Source organism: Nuphar pumila, chromosome 14 (assembly GCF_984573655.1).
Source record: "Nuphar pumila chromosome 14, dmNupPumi1.hap1.1, whole genome shotgun sequence".
Classification (NCBI taxonomy): domain Eukaryota; kingdom Viridiplantae; phylum Streptophyta; class Magnoliopsida; order Nymphaeales; family Nymphaeaceae; genus Nuphar; species Nuphar pumila.
Genome location: NC_143262.1, coordinates 57,041,197 through 57,059,169, shown reverse-complemented (window position 1 = coordinate 57,059,169; position 17,973 = coordinate 57,041,197). Strand labels below are relative to the sequence as shown.

General features: G+C 39.4%; 1 protein-coding gene across 1 annotated transcript in view; it reads right to left on the bottom strand.

Annotated features, from left to right (window-relative positions):
- LOC149816856 (DNAJ heat shock N-terminal domain-containing protein) overlaps positions 1-17,973 on the bottom strand; it is a 205,400-nt gene that overhangs the window by 116,962 nt on the left and 70,465 nt on the right. The window contains exon 12 of the mRNA XM_089987245.1: positions 8,569-8,705. Within this exon, the coding sequence (XP_089843371.1) occupies positions 8,569-8,705 (137 nt within the window). The remainder of the gene's footprint in view (positions 1-8,568; positions 8,706-17,973) is intronic.

Sequence of the window (17,973 nt, the reverse complement as noted above, 5' to 3'; positions counted from 1 at the left end):
TGCAATCCTCACAAAAATCCAAGTCCAACGACTTACAACCCGGCAATTTCCCCTTCGACAACATTACTTTCATCCCTTTTTCGCTCATGTGACCCAACCTATGATGCCACGTGGTACAATCAACCACTGATGCTGCCACTACGATGCTACTGTAAGTACCTGAAGATACATATAAGGTTCCTTGCTTTTTACCTCGAGCCACAACCAGGGCCCCTTTGCTCATCTTCCAAGCATTTGCTGTAAATGATGTGACTACTCCACCCTCTGACAACTGACCTACAGAAATAAGATTCCTTGTTAGATTAGGCACATGTCTAACATTCTTCAATTGAGTTATCTGCACATCCCCTTTTCCAGCTATGTTGCAGGCTTCATCATCACCCAAATAGACCTTTCCAAAATTTCCCTGCACATAGTTCTGTAACACATCCATGCGTGGAGTAGCATGGAATGCGGCTCCCGAGTCTACAAACCAAGACTCATTGCGAGAATCCAGCGAACAAATTAGGGCTTCATTATCCGACTCATCGGTAACATTGATGTTGTTATTACTTCCCTGATTATTCTCGTTCTGTTGTTTTTTCAGTAGTGCTTTACAGTCTCGCTTCCAGTGCCCCATCTGACCACAATTCCAACAACCTTCAGGTTTTGGATCTCTAAAACGAGATTTACTCCTATTTCTACTCCTGGAATTTCTTCTTTCATTACCCTTGTTGCCTCCTCTATTCGTAGACCTGCCTCTTTCCTCTGTGCTTAGTGCTGAACCCGAAGCAACATCCTCACCTGATGCTCTTCCCCTAGCCTCTTCTCCTAATATCAACCCAGTAACATCCTCCAATTTAATTTTCGCAGACCCGGAGGAATTACTCACTGCCACGACAAGTCCATTCCAACTTTCTGACAAACTCGATAATAGGACAAGAGCTCTAATCTCATCATCAACATTAATGCCCACGGATTCTAATTGATTCGTGACTGTATTAAATTCATTAAGATGTTCAGCAACAATAGAGTTTTCAGGCATCTTTAGGTTAAACAACCTTTTCATCAGATATACCTTGTTCACCGCAGAAGGTTTCTCGTACATCTTTTCTAGGGCTTTGAATAAATCTGTTGTAGTCTTTTCTTTGGCAATATTTGACGCAACAGACGGCGCGAGGCTCAGTCGCATAGTCCCCACAGCTTTGCGATCCAAAATATCCTAATCTTCTTGTTTTACACTATCTGGCTTCTTTCCGGTGATCGGCTGATATAGATCCTTCTGATACAAAATATCCTCCATCTGCATCTTCCAGAAAGCGTAGTTCGTACCATTGAACTTCTCGATCTTATATTTGTCTTCAGCCATTGTGTTAACCCTAGACCTCCGAACCAAGCTTTGATACCAGTTGTTGAGGACCAGAACGCACAAACCCACTGACAAACACACACACAATCGAAGAACAAACCAAGAACAAAAATAATCTCAAAACAAGAAAATAAAGAAACACAGAGATTTACGTGGTTTCGACTTAAGCCGATTGCTTAATCGTATTCCACGGGGTGCTGGGATGGTTTCTTTCTCTATGATGAAAGTCTAAAATCAATTACAATAAGAGGCAACCCTAATTTGCTTTTATATCCCAAGCAAATTAATTATATCGCAGACCCCCCCAAAAAAAATGTGTTGCTCGCAATTTTTTTCTCTTTTTCACGTACACAGTAGTCTGGACCAGTCTCACGTTAATCCGGACCAAGGTCATAAAGTCTAATCGGTCTTCACACTTAACAACCTATACCCCTCTCATCGTAGCGATACTATCAGACATGCACGGCATGTTAGTACTACGATGATTGGATGAGAGATTTATAGTAACCTCGAAGCGTGCAAAATGCACATTGTTGAAATCACATAAATGGTGATCATTGCCTTTACAAGTAAGATGTTTGATTTGGTTTGAAAGACCAGAGCATGTAGAATGGATTGTCAGTTAAAATAGAACATGACATACCCATTTGTCTCTTGTTTCCGTCAAGAGAAATGATGGGATGGTACAAAAACTTCGATAGACAGGTTATTAACAATCACCCCTCAGGCAAATGACTCGGTATGCCCAGTCATCAGAGTTAGGGGACGGGACTACCAAAAATTATCCTAGGTAGTAGATCTCATGGACTTCTGCAGAAGTTGGATGGATCACTTGAATGAGTGGCCTTTGAGAATTTCTCTCTCGGTCATTGACTATCCTCTTAGGAGCAGACTTAGCTAGCTGTTCGGGATATAAAAAATACATAGTATAACAAACCTCCGGGTAGTCTCAGTTGTTTCTACGTTTCTCCTGTGCATACCCTCAAGATAGCTAATATCGAAACAAAGTTATCTTTTTCATTTTACTTATTTTGACTTGCACACCGCGAAAGGAACAACGTATATGTTCAATTCTGAATTTTGTTAGCATGCTCATTTTACTCACTCTTCGGAGATATCTGGTAATATTGGAACGATACAGAAACAATATTAACATGCTTATTTTTACTTATGTTAAATTGCATATCATGTATGAAATAAAGCATTGTTAGTTTTGCTCTAAATTGTTATACTTGTGCACCTATCAATTTTTCATGAAACTAACATGTCTTATGGGTACAGGTGATGATTAGGTCAGTACGGCTAGCGATGGCACGATGGTGTGATGATATCAAGATGAGACTCTTTACCTGACATTTCGCTCCTGAGGACATTTTTGGTAAAGGGTTTCTTTGAAATTTCACTTTTCGTATAAATTGTAAAACCTCGTTTTGAATCTATTTGATTTGAATGAATGTACGAAGTTACAAATCCGTTGTGTAATGGAAAAGGTTCACCCATAATGTGCCCAAGGTCCGTGGACTTGTTATTTAAGACATCATTTTTCGGTGAACTGCTATTTTAAACTCTCATAAATGAATGATTACAAGGCTTTCAACATTTTTCTAAAAAGTTACAAGTTCAGGATTTTAGGGGCATTACAACTTGGTATCAGAGCGACAGGAAAAATAGTGATTCTTGATCATCTGGCATCTGCATCACACTGTAAGTATTATTGATTAAATTATTTCGTATTTATTTTGATTAAAGAAATATGTCTCGGTTTAGATGTCATACAATAAAATGATCAAGTCGATAGATGCCTTGACCGGAGCAGTTGAAAAACTCCAATCAATGGTCCAGAACCTGGATCATAAGGTGGATGGGTTGGCTTGAGAAAGCACCACCTAAGATTATGTGTTAACCATCAAGCTTTCCCGGGACAAATGTGCCCTCGGGACCCCGATGATTGTATCTTTTGTGGAAAGGTGAGCCATTTTGTAGAAGAATACCACCTTAAACAAAGTCACGACAGGAGACTGTTGGTCGCGCAAGGCCTTGAGAAATGTGAGCAAGTTAAGGGTATACAAGATAAAAAGTCTGTTGGAAATAGTGAGGGCAACAAACGACGACATACTAATGATAAAATGCAGAGACCCCCATTCAAAAAACAAAAACAAGGTAGAGGAAATGAACCACAACAACTGTCAAACCAGATATGCCCAAGGTGCAACTATGTTCATCGTATACAGCCATGCCCCCGAGACACTGGAGGTTGTCTATATTGCGAAAAGATGGGGCATTTCGCTAGAATTTGTGGCAAGAAGGCAGAAAATTGGCAGAAACGAATTGCGGGTGAAGGTCAACAATATCAACAACAACAACCTGAACAACAACCACAAAGAGAAGTGTCTAGCCGTGTCTATGCTACCATGATAGAACAAGTAGAGGATGACGAATAGACACTTTAATAGTTGTACGTTAAGATTTTTTCAGTACAAATTTTGTCAGGCAAAAGTTCATCAAAGAAATCACGTACAAATTTCGTACAACCAAATTATTAGCCCAAAACTTTTCTCAGAAACTCATTGTGAGTTGTCTTGATCACTTTAAAAGCTTATATGTTTGGATACATAAACATGTGTAATGTCTGAAAAAAAAATCTGAGTCTGACATGTGTCGGACACGCGCCGGGCACGTGTCAGACACGTGTCTCGGTCGGCCGACGATTCTGGATCCGAGCCGGACCAGGATCCGAGCCGGACCAGGATCCGAGCCGGACCAGGATCTGAGTCGGACCCGGATCCGAGCCGAACCTGGATCCAAGCCCAGCCCGGATCCGGCTTCTCGAATTTTCGAGAAGCTGGTACACCCCCCCCCCCCCGTTTTTAAAAGGGTTCTGGTGTCTCGGGCGAGGGCATTTGCCCTCGCTCGATTCTCTCTCTCGTTCTCGGCAGCTCTGGCGACGCGACGACCGCTCGAGCGACCATCCGGCAGCCACCTTGGTGGTTGTCAGCTCCCCTCCTTCGTGCTAGCGTAAACCGCTGTCTTCTTCTTCTTCTCCGGCGACTCGCCGCCGGTTGCTGCAGGTAGGTGTCCTTCTCCCTCTCCCCGGAGCTCGGGTTGTCGGCAGAGGGTTTAGCCCCCTGTCGTCGGCGTTCGTCGGCAGGGGGCTTGGCGCCCCTGCTGTTGTCGGTTCATCGGCGGGGGGCCTGGCCCCCTTCCATCGTCGGTGTGTCGGGGAGGAGGCTTAGCCCCCTGTCACCGACGATGGGTCAGCAAGGGGTTTAGCCCCCTGTCGCCGACGATTCGTCGGCAGGGGGCTTGGCCCCCTGTCGTCATCGGTTTGTCGGCAGGGGGCCTGTCCCATTGCCGTTGTCTGTGTGCCAGCAGGGGGCCTGTCCCATTGCCGGTTGGGGGCTTCGCCCCCCTGTCGCCTTTGTGTGCTAGCAGGGGGCGGAGCACCCCTGTCGCCTCTGTGTGCTGGCAGGGGGCGGAGCCCCCCTGTCGCCTCTGTGTGCCGGCAGGGGGCGGAGCCCTCTCTCATTGTTTCAGCTTGTCGGCAGGGGGCTTCGCACCCTGTCGTTGTTCTGTCTGTCGGCAGGGGGCTTGGCCCCCTGTCACCGACGGCTCATCGGCACGGGGCTTGGCCCCCTGTCACCGACGACTCATCGGCAGGGGGCTTGACCCCCGGTCACCGTTGGTTTGCCGACAGGGGGCTTGACCCTCGGTCACCGTTGGTTTGCCAACAGGGGGCTTGGCCCCCAGTCACCGTTGGTTTGCGGACAGGGGGCTTGGCCCCCTGTCACCGTCGGTTTGCCGACAGGGGGCTTGGCCCCCTGTCGCTTTTGTTTGTCGGCAGGGGGCGGAGCCCCCTGTCGTTGTTCGGCTTGTCGGCAGGGGGCACTGTTCTGTTTGCCGGCAGGCGGCCCCGCCCCTTTGTCATCCTTTGTTGCTTCTGTGTACCGGCAGGGGGCTCCGCCCCTTGTCGCCGTTGGTGGTCGCCTGCCGCCTGGGTTGTTCGTTAGGGGCCCTGTCTGCCTATCTCTGCTTGGCGGCCAGGCCCGCGACTCCCCAAGGTAGGAGAAAGTTGCGCAAAAGGACTTTGAATGAACTAAACTGAACTAAAGAAAAGATAATCAAACAATATGCATATATACGTATATGTACGTTCTTTTAACTCAAGGACGCGGTTTCGCGATCCTTGTCCTGTTTACTTTTCAGCACTTTACTTTCTGCTGCCGCCGCGCTATATGTGCCCAGACTTTCTTTTCTGTTCTTTAACTTAAGGACGCGGTTTCGCGATCCTTGTCATATTTACTTTTCAGTACTTTACTTTTTGTTGTCGCCACGCTATATGTGCCCAGGCTTTCTTTTCTGTTCTTTAACTCAAGGACGCGGTTTCGCGATCCTTGTCCTATTTACTTTTCAGTACTTTACTTTCTGTCTTTTAAACTGAAGGACGCGGTTTCGCGATCCTTGTTCTGTTTACTTTACAGCACTTTACTTTCTATTGCCCCGCGCTTTATGCGCCTTGGCTATTTACGTTTCAGCACCTTACCTGTTGCCCTGCTTGCTTGTGCTGACTCACTTCTTACTTGTGCCATATAGACTACGATTACGCTATTGTTCTGCCTTGCAGGTACCTCTAGAAATTATTGTCAGCATTTGAGCTCATTTGAGTATTTTTGGTGGCTTGTGGCTATAAACCTAGCCATATCTCTTGGCAGTGCTATGCGATGCTATGATGCGTAGCACAAAGAGAATGAGCCTCATGTTCTGCATTTGGATATCTCACTAAATGATAATTATGCGCCTTCACAGGCAAGATGCTCGAGTGGGTCGAATAGACCAGAGCATATAGAGCAAGGCGATGATGATAAATAACCCTTCATCGTGCTTATTCGGGTTGGTTCATCAAGAAAGAGGATGGATGGTACAAAACCTCCGGTAGACAGGTCATTCATGGCTATTTCGGGCAAAGATCCGGCTTCCCCAGTCATCGGAGGTAGGGGAAATGGCGTTACCATAAGTATCTTAGGTGGTAGTCGCCCGACACTTCTGCAGAAGTTGGATGCATCCGTGGGCCCTTTTTAGCCTTTGGGGGCTTACTCTCTCGACCACTGGTCGTTCTCTTAGGAGCGGACTCAGTCAGTCTTTCGGGGTATAATAAAATACATAGCATAATGAACCCTCGAACGGATCTCAACTGTTTCTACGTTTACACATTGTGTGTACCCACAATGTTCAGATAATAATCAGATCACAGTATGGCATGCTCACAGTTGTTTGTTCTTTGCTCAGACTGAATACTTTTACCTTGCTATCAGTTCGTTATTTGCAATAGTTAGAAGGTATGCATGATAAGCCTGGTTGTGATTGCTTACAGTTAGATTGTTATCACTGTAATACTAGCCTGCTTGAGTTCATAATATCTTGGTTAGCTTTGTTGTTTACATGCATATGTTGTATCAGTTTCTACTTGCTTCTATTCAAGCATGCTTTAGATTAGTTCGTCTTATTTTTTTTTACGTACCTACCAGTTTTCAGGACTGACCCCATTTTTATGGGTGTAGGTGACAGGTAGCTCTTCTTACAGGCGGCGGTGCAGATGCTACGCGGTCAAAGCCTTGCCTCTCTCGTCGACACGCTGGCTATTTGGTTTTGTACTTTTTGTTATTTTGGGGTGGATACCCTTCTGCCTTGTATAAACTAAACCCTTTTTATGAATGTACTCTTTTCTATCTTTTGCTCACTATTTTGGCTTAGAAAATGGGCTTGTGTTTGTGCTGAGTCTTTTTGCTAACGTACTCAGAAGAATCGACTTGTGCTTCTAAATCCTTTGGTATCTTTAAAAAAATCTTTCCCGCAAACTCTGATTTTCGAAGGTATTTTTATTTAAATTTTTTTCTCTCAAGTCGAACTTCTGGGGCGTTACATGTTGTGCATCCTCGTTGACACCGATTAACTTAGACTATGATCTCTACAAGATAACCTTTGAAGGATATTTCGCAGACGAAGTTCTTTTAAGAGAGGTAGGTTGTAACACTCACTTTTTTCAGAGGAAAAAAAAAAAGATCGAATCCGGGTTGGATTCAAATCCAGACTCAAAATGCTCCCTGGGCTTCTATTTAAGCACAAAGGGGGGGGGTCCCCTTTCACGCTAAGGACCCCCCGCTCTCTTCTCTCTCCCCTCGTATTGTCCCGCTCGACCCCAGCTCCCCCTTCCTTCTCCAGTTTCTTCTTCGGCAACCTTCTCCCGTATCAAAATTTCATGACTTAAAAAATCCTACTTTTATGTCCAAAAAACATGATACAAAGCATGATTCCTATCAAATAAACAATGTTGAGTACATCTATTAGGTTCAATTGAGAAGATACAACCTACAACCATTTTTTCTAGTATGTGGCAGTAGGTACTCCCAGAGCACCATAGCATCTCTCTCTCTCTCTCTCTCTCTCTCTCTCTCTCTCTCTCTCTCTCTCTCTCTCTCTCTATATATATATATATATATATATATATATATATATATATATATATATATATATATATATATATATATATGTGTGTGTGTGTGTGTGTGTGTGTTCATCTAGTCTTTCAAGGCTTGCAATGTTTGATACTTCATACCCATGTCCGAAATTGACACATATAAGTATCCAAGTAACATATCTTGATAAGCTTGTTAGGTAGATGGATTTTGAGGAGGTTTACTTTTGCAAATGTGGAAAACTAAAAATATCAATTTCCCTTCTATTATACATTGAATCCATTGAAATTTGCATTATACTACAATGTATGACTGCCTCTATGAAGATGTTGATCATAAGAAGTCGATTCCTGGCAACATTGTTGGAATTGATATCCAGCCTACCTCAGGAAGCTCAGGAGAAAAAAGAAATCTGCCAATTTCCCGTCATGGCTATTGAGATCAGTTAAGCACAAGATTTGAGCAAATCTGACCTTCATATGAGAAGAAACTTGACTAAAGAATAAAGATTAGCCATCAGATATGGATAGGTCAGGATATGTTAGGTGGAGAAAGAGTTAGTAATGTCACAGTTACCATTAAATATTCATGAACCAATTTCAATATTATTTAGCTCTCATGGGTCCCAAAGCAATGCAGTTCCTCAAGCAATGGCTTCTGCTTAATTCTTCTTTATGTATACAGATACCCAAGAATAAATGGAATGATCATATATTACTAAATCCCAAAAAAAAGATTGTAGAGATATACATGTTCCACCATATGGATGACTCCTCTTCCCGCCATAAAATGAGAGCAAAAGAGGCATATGACCAAAAGTCTTTTGCTGCTTGACGCAAAAATGGAGTAGCACGCTCACCAGACTTGGAAAAGAAAATTACTTTTACCTGCACTCTAGTTGGAATGAACTAAATAAATCTATAGTGAATAAGCAAGCAATTTCATTGCAAACAAAAAGACATAAAAGTATTTGAAAGCCAAACTATTTCTTTGAAAAGAAAACTTATGACAGCAAAGAAAGTGCTAGAGAAAACCATATGGATTGCATGGCTTACATAAAAAAAATCTTATGGTCACATGAGTACCATGATAAAATGAAAAAAATGTAGAATTCTAACACATTTTGGTCATTTAATTAGTTTCAAATCTATGAAAGCTAATCGACAATATCATTTTTCATTTTCTGTATTTGTTCATTTCATTACTAATTCATCCATAGCTCAAGTTATGTTCTTCACATCCAAGAGAGAAATTTTCTCAGAGAAAATGAACAAAAAAAAAAACTACCAGAAAATCAACGAACCATCATTCACTGCAAGCAAAGTAATAAAGATTTGGAGGCAACACATTTTGATTTGCACATGTTGAGAAGTCAACTACAAAGCTAATAGAAAAATATCAAACACAAACACTCGTGCAAAGGTGTCAGAAGAAGCTTATTGATGCATTGAAAACATTATGACATTATTGCAATAATTTGCTCAACAGATTTTATAAGTAAATTATTGTGATATCTTAAAAATATTGTTCAATATCATCAATGATATTATTGCAATATTTTCAGGTTTTTTACAGTTTTACTTATTTATGCATTATATATTTATCTTTTTCTTATATTATATGTTTTGACATCTTGTATACCTCTCTTATTATCATTGGGGAAATAAAAACCAAAAATTTATTGTCATATTTTTATATTATTACTTTTTTATTTTTCTAAAACACCAAGACTTTCCCAACCAATATTTATAAGAGGGATGCACGAATATCCTAAGTACCTTGCAGAGTTACTATTGAAACAGATATTCATATCTATGCTTTCTATGATTGCATCGGAGGTACTGCGGTCATATTATTTTTCCTTCATTTTTCAATTGAACATATAAAGATAGCTAGTTATTTAATGTTACACTCACACATATTGCAAGAATGTAGGAAAGTTAGCAGTGAAGAATGATCATATTTCAAACAGTCTCTGATCGTATTGTAGATCCAAGTATATTACACTCATGGACGTCACAAACATTAAGGATAACCTGATTGAGATTCTCTACTAATCATCTATTAAAGTTTTATGAGCCATTAAGAAATTAAGAATAAAGAAGAGAGAGAGAGAGAGAGGGTGAGATGGAGGAGTGCAACAGATATAGGTGAAATATTCTGTTTCATTGTTTTGGACAATGCCATATCATTACCTTGTATATAGAATGAAATGTATGATGCAGTGACCTAAGATACCCTTGATTACAAGAATAAAGAACAGATTTTAATGGTACAGTGCATAAGATTGCTAAAATGAAAATCTAAATTGCACTTGCGTAACTCGTTAATATTGTCAAGCCCATAGTCTAGAAATCCAACTACTAACTTGAAGTGGAAATCACAGTTTCTACTTATGAATGAGATAATCTCCATAACCCATAACGATGGATGCACTACCTTGAGAAGGAGAAAGTTTAAAAACAATACCTGCTTCCTCGTTGCATGATGTGAAGGCTGGAATTTTAAAAATTAAACAATTTAATTGACTTCAAGTGGAAATCAGTCTCATTGCATGCATGAGACAATGATGTTTTTCATAATCTATAACTAGAATTATTACTTGTATCACTTGTTGCATGCCATGTAGCCAATGTCTAGAGAATCAAGAATTTGTCATTCTGTGGCTTCTTAAAGTTGGACACTTGTCTAGAATCTAAGTGCTATGTGAGTATCTATGTATCAAGGATGAGGAAGGTGGATATGTGATGCCATAGGGAAAGGTGGAGTAAAGATGGATCAGATCTATGACAGAAAATTAATGTCTTAAATTTCCATAAGAAAATATAAACCAGTCTGGGAAGAAAACCTTATTTCCTTTATAGACCTTTTGTTCACCTCTCATCAGAGCGGAGAAGCAGCTTGTGAAATAATGAGTAAATGAAGCTGATAAGAATTGCTAGCATACTAATGCAAAGTGGTAGGACAGACGTAGCCTCAATACCTCACGAACAATAAACATCATGCATATCTCTTTGGACAGATAAGATCAGGATCGTAATTTATTGATAGCAATGACTAAAGTCTGAAAGTCAAGCTCCAGATGGTAAATCATCTACATCACGATAATTGGACATTGAGCAGCTAAATACTAGCACACTAGTAATGATTGACCTAAACTAAGATAATTGGGAACTCCAGGCAAGACCTTTACTTAGCCAGATTCAGACAAATCTTTATAACAGTCACTTGTTTTGAGACGTTTGTCTAGCAAGACCACAAATGAAGTTCTGAAAAATCAGTAGCAACCAAAATAAAAGCTTCTTCTCAGAGTTACAATTAGCGAACAGCCAGTTTCCCTCCATCATATCTGGTACAGGCATGTTTTCTTTATCACCTCATCAAGTTCTTTACTAAGTGTTGAAGGATTGATGAGATGCACCTAACCTTATATATATATATATATATATATATATATATATATATATATATATATATATATATATATATATATAGAGAGAGAGAGAGAGAGAGACGGCTGCACAGAAAGTAAACTTGTTATCTTCATTAGGGCAGCTACTCTCTATGTTAAATAGAGAGAAGCCAAAAAGAAGAAATTACATCTAAGTCCATTATTAAATAAAATTTCAAATAACCTCTAATCTATGAAGGCTTAAACTTAAAACCACCTGTTCTCAACACTCTCCCTCAAGCTGGAGCATAGATATTGATCATGCTCAGCTTGTCACAACAATGGGAGAAACTAGGCCTCGCAAGGGCCTTGGTAAAGACATCAGCAACTTGATCTTCGGAAGATACATGATCTGTGCAAATATAATCAGCCTGAATCAAGTCATGTACATAGTGACAGTCAACTTCAATATGTTTAGTCCTTTCATGAAAAACTGGGTTGTAGGCAATATATGTAGCAGCCCTATTGTCAGACACCATCACCATAGGTAGGTGTGTGACAATAGCAGCCCTATTGTCACAAAAACTGGGATACTTGTGAAAATATCTCAAAAAGGAGATAAAGTGTGTGATAAGCACAACACCACCAATGTGCACAAATGCACAAGAACACTTAGAACAAATGTACACGAAGGTACAATAAAGAAACTCAAATGCACAAAGGCATACAAAATATAAAGAATTTTATTGAGAAGAATGGAGAACAAAAGCTCCAAGAAGTGGTTTTTACAAAAGGGGAACTCCCCTATTTATAAGCAAGCAAGGAACCTTGGAGGGGCTCCACTAGCTGCTGGAGCCCCTCCAACGGTTAGAATTCTGACCGGTGGAAAGGCCCAACAGCTAGTGTTGAGCCCCCTCCAAGTTGACTTGAGTCAATCAAACAAGAAAAAGAAAAAATAAAATGAAAAGAAAAAAGAAAAGAAGAAAAAGTAAAAGTACAAAAACATTACAGCATATTCATAATTATGAATATGCGCAAAAGAAGGGAAATGACTATAATACCCTTGCAAGTTTTACAAGAAGAGAGAGAAACATATATATTTACATATATATATATATATATATAAAGATAGATACATATACATATATACATCAAGTATATATGTATATGTATCTCTCTTTATATATATATGTAAATATATATAAGAGAGATACAATTTAACACCCTCCCTCAAACTTAGGGCAAAATGACCGAAAGTTTGCTAAGGAGAAAGTTGAATCTTAAAAAGCAAAGCGCCTTGTTGAAGAAATCTGCCAACTGATATTCTGAAGTCACATAAGGAAGGTCGATGACTTTTTGTAGATATGCCTCTCTGACATAATGGCAGTCCATCTCAATATGCTTTGTCCGCTCATGAAAAACGTGATTCTTAGCAATATAGATTGCACTCTTATTATCACAACACAACTTTGTGGGTTCTTGAATTGGAATTCTCATGTCTTGCAGCAATTGATGAATTCAGACAATCTCCATGGTTGTAGAAGTCATGGCTCGATATTCTGCTTCGGTGGACGATAGAGACACCTTCTGTTGTTTCTTACATCTCCATGAGATCAGGGATTCACCTAAAAAAATGCAAAAGTCTGTGGTGGAGTGACGATTATTTGGGTCACCTCCCCAATCAGAGTCAGTATATGCAATTAAATTTAACTCAGAAGATGAGGAAAGGAAAACTCCCTTGTTTAAAGTTCCCTTTATGTATCTGACAACTCGGAGAACGGCACTCATATGAACGGATGTAAGAGCATGCTGAAATTGGCTTGCAGTATGCACGGCATGAGAGATGTACAGCCTTGTGATGCTAAGATACATTAGAGATCCCACAAGTTGCTGGTAGGGGGTAGGATCCTCCAAAGGTTTCCCATCATCGATCTTCATTTTTTATCCCACAATTTCAGGGGTCTCACAGATTTTATCATCAGAAATACCTGATCTGTCAAGAATCTCACAAGCAAGTTTAGTTTGAGACAAAAAATAGCCTCTATAAGAGTAGGCTACCTCGATACCAAGAAAGTAAGTCAGATACCCCAAGTCTGACATTTCAAACCTTTCTTTTAAAGTGGTTTTAATGTTTCTGATGCCCTTTATGTCACTACCTGTTATCAACATATCATCAACATACAACAGTAAAATCACAATTCCTGCATTAGACTTTTTGACGAACAGAGCAGTGTCAGTGTAGCATGAGGTAAAACCATCTTGAACCATCACATCATTAAATCGATCATACCAAGCCTTAGGGGTTTGTTTTAAACCATAAAGCGCTTTTTGCAAACGAAGGACTTTCCCCTTTGGTACGTTCATACCAAGAAGAGCATCCATGTAGACTTCTTCATTAAGGTCCTCATTTAGAAAGGCATTTTTAACATCCATTTGGTAAATATTGCATTTTTTAATAGATGCAATGGTGATCAAACATCTTACAGTAACCATTTGTGCAACGGGGGCAAAGGTTTCTTCGTAATCGATGTCGTATTCTTGACTATATCCTTTGCGACAAGACGGGCTTTATATCTTTCGAGAGTGCCATCACTCTTGGTTTTGACTTTAAAAACCCATCTACATCCTATTGTTTTCTTTCCTTTTGGAAGACATTGAAAAACCCAAGTTTTGGCTTTGTTGAGGGCTCGAAGTTCGTTGTTCATGGCATCCCTCCACTCTATCATTTCCTTAGCTTCCTTAAAATTTCTAGGTTCTTGATATGAGTGAATGGCACTAAGACATGCCCTATGCTTTGGAGAAAAAGACTCATAGGATATAAATCTAGAAGGATTTTTCCTAGATCTTTCAGTTCTTCGAGAGTGGTTGGAAGATTCACTAAGGTCACTATATTTTTCTATTGCACTTCTAAAAGTGCTTTTATCTCTATGTGTATAGGTAATTGGTTCATTTATCATTTCTTCTTCATTATGAATGGTTTGAGGAATACTTTCACTTATATCCTCATTCACATTCAATTCATCATCACTAAAAAAATCTTCATTTCTAGATAATAGTTCAAACAAAAAAGAGTAATTGGCATTATCTTCATGAGTTTTGTGTTCTTAAAAATCACTCATGTTTTCTAAAAAGGTTACATTTCTTGAAACATATAGTTTATCATTTTTAATATCATAACACCTAAAACCTTTTTGTGTTTCTGAATATCCCAAAAACGCACAAGAAATAGCTTTGGGAGATAATTTATCATTCTTATCGGTGAGAACAAAACATTTACAACAAAAAATTCTTAACTTATTGTAATCGGGTTCTTTTTCATACAAGATTTCATATGGAGATATTTGATTCAAGTTTTTAGATGGAAGTCGGTTTATGAGATAAACCGATGCAAGAGTCACTTCGGCCCAAAATATTTTTGGAATTTTTTGAGAAATGAGCAAAGTTCTTGTAGTTTCAATTATGTGTCTATGTTTTCGTTCGACCAACCCATTTTGTTGAGGAGTTTTGGGGCAAGACCTTTGATGAAAAATCCCATTATTTTCAATATAACTTTTGAAATCATTTGAGAGATTCTCCCCCGGAATCGGTTTTAAGAATTTGTAATTTACTATTGAATTGATTTTGTATTATCATGTGAAAAACCTTAAAAGTAGAGAAAACCTCATGTTTATGTTTGAGAAAGTATATCCAACTATACCTTGAGAAATCATCCACATAAATAACATAATACGAAAAAACTCCCTTAGACACAACGGGTGCCGGTCCCCAAACATCCGAATGCACAATTTCAAAAGGCTTAGTTGAAAACATAGTTCTTTGTCCAAAAGGTAAGCTTCTCATTTTACCAAGAATACAATCATTACAATTGAAATTGTCTTTACATAAAGTTTTAGCAAAATGTAAATAAGAAAGCTTGACAATATTTGGATGCCCAAGGCGTTTATGCCAAACATTTATATCTTTATGTTGGGCAATATTACAAAAAGAGGGTTTTGGAATTTGAAAAAATTTCATAAGATAAAGATCTCCCTTCCTAGAGCCGTCCCCAATCAACTTCCTGGACCGGCGATCCTGTATCCAACATTTATTTGATGAGAATTTGATACCACACCCATGATCTGATAGTTGAGAGATGGAAAGCAAATTTAAATTTAGTTTTGGTATAAATCTAACTTTAAGAATAGAAAAACCTTGTCTTTCAAAATCACCAATTCATTTTATTTCAATAGAAGCCCCATCCGCGGTAGAGACAAAAGAGGGTGACAAATTTTTTGAGTATTTAGAAAGTGCAAAAACATTTGGAGTCATATGAAAGGATGCACCCGAGTCTAAGAGCCAAAGAAACTTACCGGGAGGAGAGAAGGTGGTCATGGCGGCTCCGGAAACGGATCCCTTGAGGAGTGGTTGAAGAGCTTCCATGATTTGATTGAGAGCCAAAGTAGCATGATTGGAAGTAGAAGGACCTTCCTCCTTGGTTGATTGGAAAGTAGTAGACATAGCCACCATCTTCTTCCATTTAGGGCATACCGGTTTAATGTGACCCGGTTCTTTGCAAAAATGGCATATGATCTTACTATAATCTCTCCTTCCATAATGCCCACCATTTTCTCTTCCTCCTTGATTTTTGTTAAAATGAGGGGGGTTATAGATTTTAACATTATTCCCCGGTCTTGAGACGGCATAAGCACCCTCATCCTCATCTTTAGAGGGGATGGCCAACACACTTAGATTGGTTTTATTCATTCCCAATCTAGTTTCTTCTCCACTTAATTTGGTAAGCACATCTTCCAACGAAGGGGAAAAGAAAGAAGATAAGAGAGAGGATCTAGTTTGTTCAAACTCGGGTCTAAGCCCATTTAAAAAATTGAAGAAATGATCTTCTTCTAATTGTTTGGCTCTCAATTCAATAGTCTCACCACTCCATTTAGGTTCTTGGAGGGCAAGCTCATCCCAAATAGTGGATAACTCGGCGAAATACTCTCTAACGGACATTTCTCCTTGTTGAAGGGTTAAGGCCTTCTTTTGGAGATAGTATTTATGGGACAAATCTCTTGAAGTATACATTCTTTCAAGATATTCCCATACTTGACATGCTTTTTTGAACTTTAGAATATTGGCATTAATTTTGGTCTCAACCGAAGAGAAGAACCATGAGAGTATTTTGTAGTTTTTCATTTCCCATTCTTCATGCTTCTTATTGTAATCTTCAAAAGCCTTTTCTCTTTCTTCTCCCTCAAGAACCTTGATCTCCCCTTTGTCAAGGGTAGTAATTTTTGGTACGGGTTTGGGAATAGTTCCTTGAACATATCCCCAAAGACCCTTTCCTTTTATATGGGCCTCCATATTCCCGGCCCATACATGATAATTCGTTCCATTCAATTTGAAGCCAAGAGAGAAGTGAGAATCCTTTTCGCCCATTAGAGAGGATACAAAGAGAATAAAATGTGTACCACAATGCGAAATGAGTTCCTTCTTGATGTAGAAAGCTTCTAAAATATAGAATAAAGGACCGAGTCTTCACTCCAACCACCACAACTTAATGGCACGCTTTATGAGGTACTCCAACGAAGAGAGAAAAATGCACGATCTTCTTCTCCTTTAAGCCTAGCTCTGATACCATGTGAAAATATCTCAAAAAGGAGATAAAGTTGCGATAAGCACAACACCACCGATGTGCACAAATGCACAAGAACACTTAGAACAAATGTACACGAAGGTACAATAAAGAAACTCAAATGCACAAAGGCATACAAAATATAAAGAATTTTATTGAGAAGAATGGAGAACAAAAGCTCCAAGAAGTGGTTTTTACAAAGGGGGAACTCCCCTATTTATAAGCATGCAAGGAGCCTTGGAGGGGCTCCACTAGCTGTTGGAGCCCCTCTTGGAGCCCCTCCAAGAGTTAGAATTCTAACCGTTGGAGAGGCCCAACAGCTAGTGTTGAGCCCCCTCCAAGTTGACTTGAGTCAATCAAACAAGAAAAAGAAAAAATAAAATGAAAAGAAAAAAGAAAAGAAGAAAAAGTAAAAGTACAAAAACATTACAGCATATTCATAATTATGAATATGCACAAAAGAAGGAAAATGACTATAATACCCTTGCGGGTTTTACAAGAAGAGAGAGAAACATATATATTTACATATATATATATAAAGATAGATACATATACATATATACATCATGTATATATATGTATATGTATCTCTCTTTATATATATATATATATATATATATATATATGTAAATATATATAAGAGAGATACAATTTAACAATACTTTCACCTGAAGTTCGGTCAAAACTGATTTTACCCACATGATCTCAGCTGAGGTCTGAGCCATAGCTCTGTATTCCGATTCAGCACTCGACCTGGCTACAACAGTTTGTTTCTTACTCCTCCAGGTAACAAGATTTCCTCCCACAAAAACACAAAATCCAGTTGTTGATTTTCTATCTTCGATAGACCCCGCATAATCTGCGTCAGTGTAAGCAACAACGTCCAAGGAAGGATTTTGTTTAAACAACAGTCCTTTACCAGGAGATCATTTTAAATACCTGAGAACCATCATAGTTGCATCCCAATGAGCTTTGGTAGGTTTATCCATGAATTGACTAATTTTACTCACGGCTAATGAAATGTCAGGTCTAGTAACGGTCACATATAACAACTTACCCACCAAGGATCTAAAACTGGTACTATCCACATATTCAGATTTCTCATCAAACATATGAGTTTTGAGATCCATAGGAATGTTAGTTGGCTTCG